Below are 15,854 nucleotides of genomic sequence, written 5' to 3'. Positions count from 1 at the left end.
TTATTAAATATATGTTCCCCATGTAGGTACTTATAGATTTTAATCACGTCACCCCTTAATCTTCTCTTTGTTAAGATAAATAGATTGACCCCCATTGAATCTATCACTATTAGGCATATTTTCTAATCCTGTAATAATTTTAATGGCTCTTCTCTGGGCCCTTTCTAATTTATGAACATCCTTCTTGAATTGTGGCACCAGAACTGGCACAGTATTCCCACAGTGGTTGCAACAATGCCAGATACAGAGGGAAAATAACTTCTTTACTTCTACTTGAGATTCTCCTGTTTATGCATCTAAGGATCACATTAGCTCTTTTGGCCACTGTGTCACACTGGGAGCACATGTTCAGCTGATTATCCACACAACCCCCAAGCCTTTTGCTAAGTCGCTGTTTCCCAGGATAAAGTCCCCCATACTGTAAGTTCTGTAACATTCTTTGTTCCCAGATGTATACATTTACATTTAACCTTATCCACCCAGTTTATCAAGCAATCCAGATCATTCTGAATCAGTGACCTGTTCTCTTCATTATTTACCACTACCCCAATTTTTGTATCATCTGCAAACTTTATAAGTAATGATATTATGTTTTTTTTCCAGGTCTTTGATAAAAATATTAAATAGTGTAAGGCCAAGAACGGATTTCTGTGGGACCCCACTGGAAACAGACCTGCTTGATGATGATTTCCCATTTACAGTTACATTTTGAGACCTATCATTTAGCCAACTTTTAATTCATTTAATGTGTGCCATGTTAATTTTATATCATTCTAGTTTTTTAATCAAAATGTCATGCAGCTCCCAGTCAGACACCTTACAGAAGTCTAAATATATATGTCAACCCTATTACCTTTATCAACCAAATTTATAATCTCATAAAAAAGATATCCAGTTAGTTTGACAGGATCTATTTTCCATAAACTCAGATTGATTTGCATTAATTACACGACTGTTGTTTAGTTCATTATTAACCAAGTCCTGCTGCTCCATTATCTTGCCTGAGACTGATGTCAGGCTAACAGGCCTATAATTATCTGGGTCATCCTTTATAAAAATTGGCACAATATTAGCTTTTTCCCATTTTATAGAACTTCTTCAGTGCTCCAAGACTTATTGAAAATAAAGATTAACGGTCCAGCAAGCTCCTCAGCCAGCTCTTATTGAAGCAAGATCTTTTGATTTTTTATCATAATGAAACATTGCAATATTGCTGAATGAAATTATTTGGGAATTTTCATTCTGCAAAACTTTTTGAAATTTCAACTTTCATGCTGATTTCAGAATGAAAACAAATGTCAAAATTTACAATTTCCTGAAAAATGGAAAATCCATTTTCCAACCAGCTCAAGTATTTAGGCATCTAAAAATGCAGATAGCTGCCTGGTGAGGTTTTCAAATGTTTCTAGGTGCTTACCTCACATTGATTTTAGTAGACATTAGGCGCCTAGGTGCTTTTGAAAGTCCCACTAGGCACCTATCTGCATTTTTAGCTGCCTAAATACCTTTGAAAATCTGGCCTTCAGTACTCTTGCCTTTTCAGTTGCCCCATGTGGTGCCCATCCTTGGCCTTCCTCCCTCCAATGCTTGCATGTTTGTTTCTTCACATGTAAACAACTGACAGCTGGCAATAGCAACTAGAGGTCCATTATTGCTAGATGCATAACACCTGTGAGATTGGGCTCTTTTTTTGCTCACCATCTCAGATAAGTTATGCATACTGTCAGGGGTTAACTGCTGGCAACTGGTATTGGCAGCTTGTCTTGTCCAGTGCATCAGGGTCCCACTTCATTTATCCAGTGAGCTCTTGCTCTGTTGTGTGTGTCTTGTGTCTTTATTTTCCATTTAGTGATGCCCCTGACATTGAAGTTTTCCCATCTCCTGTAACAGCCAGCTTTCTGCAGTTATTGACATATCTGAATCTTAGTTAATTAAAGGTTTTTGACTCTAATATTTTTGTGTGGGAAGGGGCAGTCCACAGCTGTAAACAACAAAGACTAATAATAAAGAATGAATCTGTTAGGACCTTTTTGAAAAATACCACAAACTTTTTCCATTTATAACCACTAGTGTTCAGTGAGTAATGTATTTGAGAAGAGTCACACAGTAAACAGGGAATAGATCCCAGGTTTTCTGATTACCAAGCTTATGATCTTTGGTGAATCTTGAGTAAGAGTATGAAGGTTATATTACCTCTGGATTTGGCTCTGGTGTGACTACTCCTGGAATACAGTGTCCAGTTCTGGTGTCTAGCATTCAAGAAGGATGTTAATAAATTTGGAGAGGGTTCAGAGAAGAGTCACAAGAATGATTAAAGGATTGGAAAACATGCCTTACAGTGATAGACTCAAGGAACTCAATCTATTTTTGAGGAATTATTTAAGCTCAGTACCAATGTGGATACAAAAACAAATGGACATAAACTGGACATAAACAGGAAGTTTAGACTTGAAATTAGACGAAGGTTTCTAACCATCAGAGGAGTGAAGTTTTGGAATAGCCTTCCAAGGGAAGCAGTGGGGGCAAAAGATCTATCTGGCTTTAAGATTAAACTCGATAAGTTTATGGAGGAGATGGTATGATGGGATAACATGGTTTTGGTAATTAAATATTCATGGTAAATAGGCCCAATGGCCTCTGCTGGGATATTAGATGGGGTGGGATCTGAGTTACCCAGGAAAGAATTTTCTGTAGTATCTGGCTGGTGAATCTTGCCCATATGCTCAGGGTTTAGCTGATCGCCATATTGGGGTCGGGAAGGAATTTTCCTCCAGGGCAGATTGAAAGAGGCCCTGGAGGTTTTTCACCTTCCTCTGTAGCATGGGGCACGGGTCACTTGCTGGAGGATTATCTGCTCCTTGAAGTCTTTAAACCACGATTTGAGGACTTCAATAGCTCAGACATCGGTGAGAGGTTTTTCGCAGGAGTGGTGGGTGAAATTTTGTGGCCTGCGTTGTGCAGGAGGTCAGACTAGATGATCATAATGGTCCCTTCTGACCTAAATATCTATGAATCTATGAATCTATTTAGCTTAACAAAGAGAAGGTTGAGGGGTGACTTGATCACAGTCTATCAATATCTACATGGTGAACAAAATTTGATAAAGGGCTCTTCCATTTAACAATGGTATATGAAGATCCATTGGTTAAAAGTTAAAGCTAAACAAATGTAGACTGGAGATAATGCATATATTTTTAACAGTGATGATAATTAACCATTGGAACAACTTACCAAGGGCTGGGGTGCATTTCTTCATCCCTGGCAATTTTGAAATCAAGATCAGATGTTTTCCTAAAAGATACACTCTATTTCAAACAGGAATCACTTGCAGGATGTTCTATGACTCGTGTTATGCAAGAGGTCAGAATAGATTATCAGACTGGCCTTAGAATCTATGAATAAACCAGTCCTCTATTCACTGAACCATACTGCTTAATATTATTTCTTATTAAGGTAGTGTAATGGATTTATGTGTCTCTAGTGAAAATCATACGCAACGCTTGCATGTACCGTCCACCCACAAAAATGAGTCAAGTGATTTAGTTTTGTTCAAATGATACAGGAAATTTGTAATACACTTGTACAATACTGTTAGAAATAAAGTCGACAAGTGTAAATCTGAAAATGCGTCTGGAGCAGATTTAGAGTTATTTTCAGGAGGTCTAAACAACACACTTGGGGAAGGCCTGGATTATATATATGGCTGATAGAACTGGGTAGTTGAAAGAAACGGTTGCAGCGAAAGGAGATTTATTGCTACTTCAGGAAATTGTTCACTAGCTATGCCAATGCTGTTATCATATAAAAGCATGAAATTGGAGGTCTGGACCTTTTGGAAATTAATAAATCATCTGCATCTGGACGTGCTGCTTCATGGATTCTGTTTTATATCTCTGCCTGTGTTCTGCACCACGAGAGCCACTTCACTATGTCTGCAGCTCATATAAGACTTACGTGGCATGTTTATACATGTTTTGAAACATGCACAGTTATTTTTGTCTCAAATTTTTACATCTGCTAGCTTGTTTAAAGTACATTAGATTAATATCTCATTGGTATTTGTATATGGAGTTACTTGGTGTTTGGCATTTATTGGAAGAGGACTTCTAGGTCATTGTTTTCAGTTTGCAGTTGTTCATAAACTAAACAGATAAGGGAAAGATAAATGGGAGATGAATTGCATCTTTCATTTAAAATTTGTGTTTAAATTACATCAGAGGTTCTTGATGTTACTTGGTTCCTGGAGAAGTGGACTTGATTTTCTTCAAAGCCTGCAAGATACTTTAATTACAATTTCAGCCTCAGTGAAAATGACTCAGTGAGCAAATCCAAACTTGCCCTGTAAAGAGGGTTTCGGAGAATATGAACATGAACCCCCTCAAAACCATTTTCCCAGTTGTATTGAAACATGCTGCTGAGTTGAAGGGATCTCAAGGGACTCTGCTAATGGATATCAACTTTCATTTAAAAATAATATTCTAGCCTTTTTCATTGTGAAGATGGCCTTGAAAACAAACTTCATTATCAGCCAATGTAAACTCATCACTAGGCTGGTCAGAAACAAGCATCAGGGCTACACTTCTGCAACAGGAAGCTAGTTGGGAGAAGAAACCAAACTCACATTTTGAATGGGTGTATCCCAAAGAATCATCTTTCTTACCCTTCCAAAAATCCTTAGGTTGGCATGGAAGACAGGAAATGTGAGGCAGAATCAGACCAGCTATCCATCTGTACTATATCCTTTCTTTGACAGTAGTCAGGACCAGATGCTCTTGGGGAAGGGGCAAGAAATCACATAGTGAACAGAGAGCTAGAAGTTATCCATTTTGTTCACATATATGAAGAATTTGTAGTTTGGAAGGCCACAATTTTCCTTTATTTAGATCATGTAATAGCCATATGATCAGGCAGGAACAGAATCGTGTTTGGGTATTGGGGCAGAACATTGTTTTACAGGCCAGCTCAAAAATGTTCCAATTGGTTAACAAGCCTTGTTGTTACATTAACATTTTAATTTCATTTCACATTAATATTTTAGCTCTTTTTGAGACGAGAGTTGAGCAGCTGCTGCTCACTCCTACAGCTACCCTGCCCCAGGTCCGCTTGGTATTGGCAAAGCACTGGTGCGAGTGAATCTCCCCTCCAGTGTCTACCTCGCAAGCTGCACAGCACCATTTTTGCCAGGTTCTCTCTCCAGAACTGCATAAGGAGGAAGGGAGGCAGGACCAAGCAGCAGCACTGAATGTGATTCCTACAGCTGCTGCAGCCCACTTGTCTCCCGCCTGTGCCTGCCTGTCCGACTCAAGCTCACACTGGGAAGAAATGGGAGCCCTCCTTCCCCCAGATTCCTCACTACTATCTGTTAGCATATAGGCTTGTTTGTGAGCCTGAGATAGAATTTTGGGTTTGACATTTTGATACTCTTATATCTTATACTAATATGTGTGAAGAGCAATGAACAAGGAGACTCTGTGTTGCATTTCCCACACATTTCCCACAACCAGATGGGGTTTTTAGTACAGTGGGAAAAGATAAGGGATACAGTTAAAGTGTTACAAGGTATGGTGGGAGTATAATATACAAGCATTCACTAGAAGGCTGCCTGGCTCTTCCCTCAAGCTAAAATCAAGCAACCAGTTAGGAGGGGCAAAGGGGTTGGGGGCGGGGGGGGGGAAGGCATAAGAAACACTAAAAGCCAAAGAAAAGCCTGGCCTTGGCCAGAACACAACCCCACTCCTTACCCCTCCCATGGAATACAAAAGAGGTGGGATGAAGACCCCAACTCACGACCCTCCAAAATGGCACATGACCATAAGTTGTAGGGGGTGGGACTAGGGGTGCGCACTGAAGGTATATTTGGGCCTACTAAGGAGGGGAAAATGGGAAAGGGGAAAATGGGAAAGGGGACACAGGCAAGGCTCTGAGACGTCAGATCTGGGAAGGGGGACATGGGGTAAATGCTCTGCGGCATCAGAGCTGGGAACGGAACACTGGGAAACAGACTCTGCTGGTGTGTAGAGCTATGGAGGTGCTTGCTTGGAACTAACCCCAATAAACATTGAATTGCCTGCACTTCGGACTTCTAGTCTTCTGCTTTCTGTCTGCGTGACAAGAACCAGGGGACGCGGTGAAGGGATAGCCCTCTAACACTACCACCCAGGATAAACTTACTTCTCCTTATCCACCCCTGACAAGCCAAGGGACACCTGCTTCCACCCCAAATCTCAGATTAGCCTAGGAAAAGTTGTTCCTTTTCCTGACTCCCTATATCAAGCAGGTGAGGCCTGGAAAGAGAGAAGGAGTATGGAACTGATGCATTTTTAGGAAATGAGATTGATATAGAATTGACAGATATTGTGGTGAGGGGGAAAGAGCATGGAACTGTCAAACCTGGGGGGGGGGGGGGGAAGAAAAATATTAAATTCAGGGAATGTCACATGTTGCCAAGTGAGGTGGAAATTTTTTGAGGGACACCTTGTTAAAACATTGGCAGCACATCACATTGAAACAAGCTGCTGTACCTGCATATGGTATTATTCCAAGCAGCTCTAACTTGAGATAAACATCTGAAACTTTTAGGGCTTAATATTTTTCCTAATGAAAGAAACAGAGAACACTGTATGATTTTTCTTTTTCTTCCTTTCATGATTCTTACAGTATAACTTATTTTCTTTTTTCCCCTTTTTTTTTCCCCATTCAAAAATAACAAATTAATAGTCAGGGGATCAGCCTCAGAGCTAGTGCATGGTAAGCCGTTATATCTTTATTGAAAACACTGAAATTCTACCAGCATGCAGCAGGTTTGAATTTGGTCCAGGGAGTTGGTTCCCTTTAATTTTACTAACAAGATCCACACATATAAAGAAAGATGCACATTGAATTTTAATTGAGTGCCAGATTCTGCCAAACCTACAATGTAAAGTAATACTTTCCCCTGCCAGTAGTTCCAATAATTTCAGGGACTATTTAAAAAGTAATATATTACTTACCATGAGTAAGGATTGCAGAATCTGGCCCTTTGTAATTATAAGGTTTTATCAAAAAGTATGACACATATACAACTTATAATTACTCTAAATGCATATGATTGGAATTCAAAGCCATCTAAAATTGTTCAGTAATGATGCTTTAAAAAAAAAATCCTTGAACCAAACAGAAACTAAATGAAAAATTGTTAATGCATGGCTATATTAAGTTTTTAATTTTGATTGACTGCACTAAGTATGTGTGTGTTTGATACAAAAAGGAGCATGTTTCTTTTTTAAGCTTTACTCTGTTTGATGTGAGTGTCAATTCTATTATATGTCTGCTTATGTCAGTTCTATTACGTCTGTCTCCCAGTATCAAAGTTAGCATATGAACTATATGATAAAGGAAATCATATGAAGAAAAGTCTGAAATACACCAGAATCTTCTCTGAAACATTGAAAATGAATATAAAGTGTATATATTTATATGAACAATTACAATTGTAGAAAGTACTTTTAAAGTTACTTTTAAGAAAAAGATCACAATGTAAAAATAAAAACAGGCACTAGGCAGTATACAACACATTGTAAAATAATAAAATAACACTGTAAAATATTGTAAAGGATGAAAATGAATATGAAACAGGTTTACTAAGAAAGGCAGAGAGTATTAGGGATGGCAAGTTCTTTAGACAGAACTAAATTAGAGAATTGTCAGGGAACGTGATGGGGAAAAGCTTTTTTTTTATTATTGTATTCACTTCTACTTTTTGAAGATGTTAAATTACAGTCCTGCAACAACAATAATTCTTTGCATTGCCATAGTGACTTTTATCTGATGATCTTCACGTTCTGTTCAAGAGCTGAGTGAATAATGAGAACTTTTTTTGTGCATATGTATTTGAATCTAAAACAAATGTTGATACATCCATGTCACAACCCTTTTGTGTCTGATTTCCATTAACACTTGAGCAGTTGAGATTTACTAGCGTAAATACTTTTGAAAAGTGAATTTTAAGGGCCAGCATTTGTGTTGTACACAGCGTGAGCTGTACCACTTCTGGGGGAGTAACATGAGGGAGTATCATTTAGTAGACACCATCTCTCCCAAAAGCCCCTGGCTTCATGGAGGCACACACCAAACACCATGCTTTAGGATGAGGTAGAGATGCCTGGAGTGCCACAATGGGGCTGAGCCAAATCCCTTCCTGTCCTCCTCACCCACCCTCTTTCCAATGGCTGACTTACTGGAGGAAGGAGGGGCTTATCAGTCCTTGTTCACATGGGCTGCTATTATGACCAGTACTTGCATAGGCTGTGTAAATAGCATGGTGGTTTCTGAAAAGCTTTCCTCTATGCCCACCCAAAAGCCAATAACAATATGGCCCTAAAGTTGGCCTGTGGAGGAAATGAATGGGTAACAATCACATGGAATTGACTTTGTCCTTTCTTTCTTTTCCTTTAGTTTGTTGCCCAGCCCAACTGTCAGCAGCTGCTTGCGTCCCGCTGGTACGATGAGTTCCCAGGCTGGAGGAGGCGACACTGGGCAGTGAAGATGTTGACATGTGCCGTGATTGGACTCCTTTTCCCTGTCTTCTCTGTGTGCTACCTGATTGCTCCCAAAAGTCCATTAGGGCTGTTCATCAAAAAGCCATTTATCAAATTTATCTGCCATACTGCATCCTACTTGACTTTTCTGTTTCTGCTGCTCCTTGCCTCTCAGCACATCAACAGGTCGGAGTTGAACATGCAGGGGCCACCGCCAACTATCATTGAGTGGATGATATTACCGTGGGTCTTGGGTAAATGTATTACTAAAGAAAATATAGTGGAAAATGTTTAATCCAGACATATTTTGTGAAGATTACTGAAGCAGGAATACACAGTGGAATATTGAATCATGGGCATTTCCATCCCAGAATAGAGCAGTAGGCCATCTAATCTAGTATTTGAGGACTGTATCAGGTAATTCAGAGGAAGGTTAAAAAAAGCCAGCCTGCTCCTGGCCAGTTATAATTCTATGCCATGGTAGGGAGAAGGGGGTAAGATTCAAGGGATTTTCTTTCTGACCTGAGCTGATGATTAATATATGCCCTGTAGCATGAGGATTGATAACTTTGTGATTTCTATCCACTGTAGTGCAGATGTTATTCTGATTTATATAAATTACCAATTTGAAATTTACTAAACTATTCACTTTTTTTAAAAAGTATCTATTTACTTCTCTTATCTTTCAATTTATAGTCCCTTTAACATTTTATTTAATACTTGTTTTTAGCTGTAAGGATGTTCTGTGACAGAGAACAAGACAGTTTGTAGTACTTGCAGAACTTACAGTCTCAGAGTGTGTTGTTACTAATTTTAAATATCTCCAAAGGTCACAGCCATATTTCACCAATAATGAAGGTGCACAAATTATAATTAGCTCTGGTCAAATTTTTCCAATAAGCTTTTTAATCAAAAATGGTCATTTTCAAACAGGATTTTTTTCTGTGAAAAATTATTGACTAGGGCTAGTAAACAAATTTCAGTCAAAACATTTTGCCATCAGAAAATGGGGTATTATTAAAGTCAAAAGTTTCCACGGTGGGGGACAAGGGGGAAGGAATGATTTCTGCTGAATTTTCTGTCCAGAAAATCAAAAGTAAACATTTCTGCCTGGCTTCACCTAAAACAAAATATTTTGTTTGGGTCACCTGATTGTTAACCTGTGTGTGCGCCTGAGCGGGTGCAGTGCCCCATGGGAGCTGTAGTTCCAGTTCCCTCATGTCCCCATTCTCGCCTTTAGCCCCTCCTCACTAGCCACACTACATCTGCCAGGATGTACTGTGGTCTCTTTTATTTTGGTTTAGGTCAATCAAATCAGGTTTAGTTTGGTTTAGTTAATCAAATCAGGCTAATCTACAATAAGTCTGGTTTAAACCAATATAGGAGTGTCCACACAGAGGTTCACACATGTTTAAACCATTACATTGGTTTAAAATCACAACTTTAGTTAAACTGGTGCAACTGTCCAGTATCAATAAGGCTACACACAGATCCTTCCTCACAGTAGGCCCCTGACTTTCTTTCCATCCTCACAGTTCTCTATGAAGCTATTGCTCTGTCCACTTCCACAACCCTTCCTAGACTCCCCACCTGTTAGCTTCAAAGGAAAATGGTGATGAATTTTATATTTTTGGCCCAAATTGAGAGGGCCCCAGATAGTGTTGATCATGACATTTAGGATATGTCTACACGGCCCTGCAGTTTGGCCTGTGTGGGTGTGAATTGCATGGCATGTGCTGGCATGCTGCGCTGTAACTCCCCCGTGTGGAAACTGTGGGTGCAAACTAGATACCTTTCAGTTTGCATCTGCAGCAGCCACATGGGCTAGTTAATGCGCAGCATGATAGTGCGCGCTGCAATGCACATCCATGAGGTCCGAACTATAGTCCCATGTAGAGAAGTCCTCAGAATGCAGCTAGATAGTGCCTGAACACCCATGGAGGGGAATGGGAAGGGACTGTTCCTCATTTGAGCCCCAGCAGTGAAAACTATCCCAAAGGGGGCAAGGAGGGGGTAGGATCGCACTTCTCCTACACTCCCCAACAGCAGGGATGCATGTCCAAAGGAAGAGTGAAACATGCACAGACTCCTGCATGCTGATATGCTCTGAGAGGGATTGTGATTTGTGAGGTATGTTGCCTTCTAGAGTTTGCCCTAGGCATGGGGTAACATAGCTTCCCTCAGTCCCCAGCACTGGGCTACACCTCAGTGTCACAGCTGAGCTCCAAGATTTATTGTCCTTTGTTTGTTAAATCTGGTTTTTAATCTAAAAAGAAGCCAAAATATAGCTGTTTTTGCCAAGAAATTAATCAGCCTGTCAGGCTGGTTAGAGTTACAAATCATACTGACGAGCCAAGCTAATGTCAGGATTTGGGATTCATTTTTTTAAAAATCTTTTCTAATTAGTTATTACAGTTTTTGTATTAACATGAAACAAAACAAACAGAACCCAGTGGACCAAGAACTGATCCTTTTGCGCTCTGCTCTGGCACATTTCTTCCCTACAGATAGAAACTCCTATCTTGAGCAGAGAGCCTTCCTCAGCTGCCCTCCAGCTGCTCAGCTCCAGCCTAGCAACTCCAGGCTGCAGTTTTCCAATATCACAATGCCAGGAGGGCACAATACCCCCTTTCCCCAATGTCCCTGGATTGGGGGATAATCAATCTTCATCAATACTTAGCTGTTATATAGATCTAAAATGCTTTAAAATGGATAGTATCGTTTTCCCAGTTTGACATATATGTAGGTAAATTATGCATTTCTGCTTACTGGATGCAGATACATTTTGAAGCATATACTGAACTGATGTAGCTCTAGGGTAAAAGTCTTATGTTAAAATTGGGAATGTAACCAACTAATCCAGTTTCCCAAAGCAAAGGTTATCCTGGAGCAGCTACAACACATCTCAAGGCTATTAACTTTTTTAAACAATACACTCATGTTTCTTTCTCCTTGTTAAGACAGTTCTGAATGTAATTTACATTTTAATGTTACCTCTCTTACTGTAAAAAGAAAAGGAGTACTTGTGGCACCTTAAAGATGAACACATTTATTTGAGCATAAGCTTTTGTGAGCTACAGCTCACTTCATCAGATGCATGCAGTGGAAAATACAGTGGGGAGATTTTATATACACAGAGAACATGAAACAATGGGTGTTACCATACACACTGTAATGAGAGTGATCACTTAGGGTGAGCTATTACCAGCAGGAGAGCGGGAGGGAGGGGAAGAACCTTTTGTAGTGATAATCAAGGTGGGCCATTTCCAGCAGTTGACAAGAACATGTGAGGAACAGTGGTGGCGGGGGGGGGGGGGGGGGGAGGGAAGGGGAAATAAACATGGGGAAATAATTTTACTTTGTGTAATGACACATCCACTCCCAGTCTTTATTCAAGCTATGTACATTGGCCAAACTGGACTGTCTCTACTGAAAAGAATAAATGGACACAAATCAGATGTCAAGAATTATAACATTCATAAACCAGTCGGAGAACACTTCAATCTCTCTGGTCACGCGATTACAGACATGAAAGTGGCAATTCTTGAACAAAAAAACTTCAAAAACAGAATCTAACGAGAGACTGCTGAATTGGAATTAATTTGCAAACTGGATACAATTAAATAAAGACTGGGAGTGGATGGGTCATTACACAAAGTAAAACTAATTCCCCATGTTTATTCCCCCCCACTGTTCCTCACATATTCTTGTCAACTGCTGAAAATGGCCCACCTTGATTATCACTTCAAAAGGTTTTCTCCCCCTCTCTCCCCCCCGCTCTCCTGCTGGTAATAGCTCACCTTACCTGATCACTCTTGTTACAGTGTGTATGGTAACACCCATTGTTTCATGTTCTCTGTGTATTTTCCACAGTATGCATCCAATGAAGTGAGCTGTAGCTCACGAAAGCTTATGCTCAAATAAATTTGTTCGTCTCTAAGGTGCCACAAGTCCTCCTTTTCTTTTTGCGGACACAGACTAACACGGCTGCTACTCTGAAACCTCTCTTACTGTGAGTACAGACAAATGGGAGCTATACATATTCCTGACTTATCCTCAGTATGGATCTCATAGTACATATGGCTCCATCATTTAATACTTAGGAAGCATTAAAATTGTCCATAATTATCTAAACTCTCTAAAGATCAAACATTAATTACCATTTTCATACTAGTATGTAAGAGACAATGTGTATAATTAACACATTTTATGAGTCCTTAGAATAGGAAACGCTGTGGAAGAACCTGTATCAGGCTACTTACTCAAAGAGACAGTCAATTTTATAAGAAAAAAAGATCATTTAAGGAAGTTTCTTCATTCTTTTTTTGTTTTACACAATTTACATGATTACACAAGTTATATTACAATACCTGGTGATTATCTCTGCAGTAATAAAAGCCTGTGTAACTAGGACTAAGGGAATAAAACTAAAAAAGAAGAACTTTTAGGCTTAATATCTGGATAAACTTCCTGACAGGGAGATCTATTTGTTTGTGGAACAGTCTCCCAATTGAAGGGGTGGAACTCCTATTTAAACAAGACTAAATGTACAATAGGGAGCAATCCTTCACTGCCAGGAATACTGTATTATTTTTAAGGCTACTTTTTAGTCACGGGCATTTTTAATAAAAGTCATGGACAGATCACGGGTAGGAAATAAAAATTCACAGCCCGTGACCTGTCCATAACTTATACTATATACCTGACTAAATCTTGGGAGTGCCACAGGTGCTCGGCGGGTTGAGCGGGGGAGAGCACAGGTGCTGGGAGGCCAGTCCGGGGGGGTGGCCCGGGTGCTTGGGGAGGGAGTCCGGGGGGCACCGTGGGTGCTCTGCTGGGAGCAGCCTGGGACCCCCTCTGGTGCTGGGGCTGGTGGGGCTGGCAGGCTCTCTATCCAGCTTCTCAGAAGTGGTGACATATCCCTCCCTAAGCTCCTAGCTCCGCGAGCTGCCAGCTCCGCAGCTCCCATTGGCTGGGAACTGTGGGAGCTAGAAGCTGAGGGAGGGACATGTTGCCACTTCCGGGGAGCCCCCCCCGTAAGGTAAACGCCGGACAGAGCCCTCATGCTCTCCTGCACCCCAACCCCCACCCTGAGCCCCCCACCCAAACTCCTCCTGCTGCTGCTGGGAGAGGGGGGTGGCCCGAAACTGTGTGACTGGCCCAGTCATGGCTTCATGACTTCCGTGATCTCTGTGACAAACCCGCAACCTTAATTATTATTAATTATGAAATTGGCATCCCAAAGTTTGCTAATTGTTTTCATAGGAAAAATAAAAAGACATTATCCCTGCCCTGAAGATCTTACCACCGTTGAGGCAATGAGCAAGAACAATAAACAACAGAAGTGAGGGAGTGAGACAGACAAATCTTTTTCATCACTAGATTCATAGATTCCAAGGCCAGAAGGGACCATTGTAATCATCTAGTCTGACCTCCTGTATAACACAGGCCAGAGAATTTCCCCAGAAAATTATCAGTGCCATCACTAGCTTCTATGTGATCACCCTGTTGCCCCTCTTCACTATGCCAGCAATGTAAAGTGGGTGAAACCAGACAGAAACAGCTCTATCCTAAAATGTCTCTGGTGTAAGGGGCTTCCCTAACCAGCATACAGCTGCCAAACCAGCACTACAGGAGCCCAAATCACAGCCCCTGGTGTAGAGGACAAGTCAGAGGAGAGATGATACATGACTGGAGCACTGCTGCAGTCACACTATTCTCAGCTGACAGACAATCCATAGGGGGCCATTGCAGTCATTGTCTTGAGTTTAGAGCAGCCCTGAGACTGCTCTAATTTATGTCAGACCTCCAGATAATTCAAGAATAGGAGGACAACAAAGTTGGCTTAAGCCACCTTTGTCTTTCCCGCTCCAGTCTTGCCCTTAGCACAGGAATGGAGGAATAGACAATAAGGACATTCACTTCTATGAATTCTATAGTCAATAGCTGTGTTTTAATAAACTCATTGGTGTTTTTCCCAGTCTGTTCTGTGGGAACGTAGCAAATGGCAATGGGCTCTTGATATCATAGTAATATTAGGTTGGCGTGCATATACTTCAGATGGCTGTCTTTTTTCTGGACCATTCTGCAAGTGACCTCAGAGGACATAACAACAAGAGAGAAAGTTTCTCTGACAAAAAAAAAAAAAATCACTGCATTGATAAGGCTCACTTACCGTAGTTGTGCTAGATTGCTGCGGGAAAGAGTGAACAAGAGTGTCAGAAAAAGAAAGAGAATAAAATATTTTCCTCAAAGAAGATGAGGAACTTCTATGAGAGGAAAATTCTTAAGAAGAATAATTTGGGTTCTGATAACTTTATTAGTAGTAGTAGTATTCAGATTGTAGAATTTTCTAGGTTGGGTCCATCTCACGTTCTTGAAAGGGCATGGAAAATTCCTATTTTTCTGTTGTTAATTTTTCTGTTGTTAATTTTCATAACACTTTTAATATTTCAGCATGGGCTTGTTTGGATAAATTGAGTGTGTATTTCTATGGTCTTCTCTAGAATATTCAGCTTACTAAGGCTCTGGATAGTATTGAATGTAAAAAGAACAGGGATTTAGTTGGGTTTTTTTCCATGCCTTGTTCTTTCTGTCAGATTGTTTGATATAGATTATTAGAGAGTGAGAACCTGTAGGGAAGGAGGAGGCTTGTAAATTGTGCAAAATACACACCTTCATGGCTTAAGAAATTCTAGGTGGGATGCATGGGATAGTATAGTCTTATTGAGCATTGAAAGCAAAATGTATCTGAATCAAGAGGTGGTGCTAGCCCACGGGGGCCCCAAGCCAGAGTATCTTCGGTCCCCCTCTTACCGACCCCTTTAAATAATAATTGCATTATTTCTGCAAATCAAAAAATATACCAATACAATATATAATAATATACTTGTTAAGTCCACGTTAAATAAGATTAATGATATTTTTGGGGTAGTACTAAACTGGGGCACCCTGGAACTGCGTGGGGCAATTGCTTAGTCTGCTTATATCTAGAGACACTACAAATTGATATGCAAAAGTTCAGTGTGAACTGTTTATAGATATGAAATTAATGGGGGCATCATTACCAGTAACAGGTCAGGAAAGCATAGCATAAAATACTGATCAGCAGGTACTGAAAATTGGGTTGTTAGAGGGAGCAGAGATAAAGGGTGATGTGGCCACCCAGATGAAATAGCACACAGTCAGGTGGAGACAAAGGAAGCATGGTGGAGGAAAATAAACACTTACATTATGGAACAGATCTCTAGCCAAGAAGATTCAATGAATACATATGATATCTGTGAGCTAAGAGAGTCAGTTAAGCATAAATTATGTGACCTTCAGAACCACTGTAAC

The 15,854-nt window shown here is 40.3% G+C and overlaps 1 protein-coding gene across 1 annotated transcript in view; it reads left to right on the top strand.

Moving 5' to 3' along the window:
* The window catches only part of TRPC4 (transient receptor potential cation channel subfamily C member 4), a 206,058-nt gene that overhangs the window by 139,443 nt on the left and 50,761 nt on the right, over positions 1–15,854 (top strand). Inside the window, exon 5 of the mRNA XM_074959934.1 lies at positions 8,434–8,770. Within this exon, the coding sequence (XP_074816035.1) occupies positions 8,434–8,770 (337 nt within the window). The remainder of the gene's footprint in view (positions 1–8,433; positions 8,771–15,854) is intronic.

Source organism: Natator depressus, chromosome 1 (genome assembly GCF_965152275.1).
Source record: "Natator depressus isolate rNatDep1 chromosome 1, rNatDep2.hap1, whole genome shotgun sequence".
Classification (NCBI taxonomy): domain Eukaryota; kingdom Metazoa; phylum Chordata; order Testudines; family Cheloniidae; genus Natator; species Natator depressus.
This window is presented reverse-complemented; position numbering and strand designations above follow the sequence as displayed.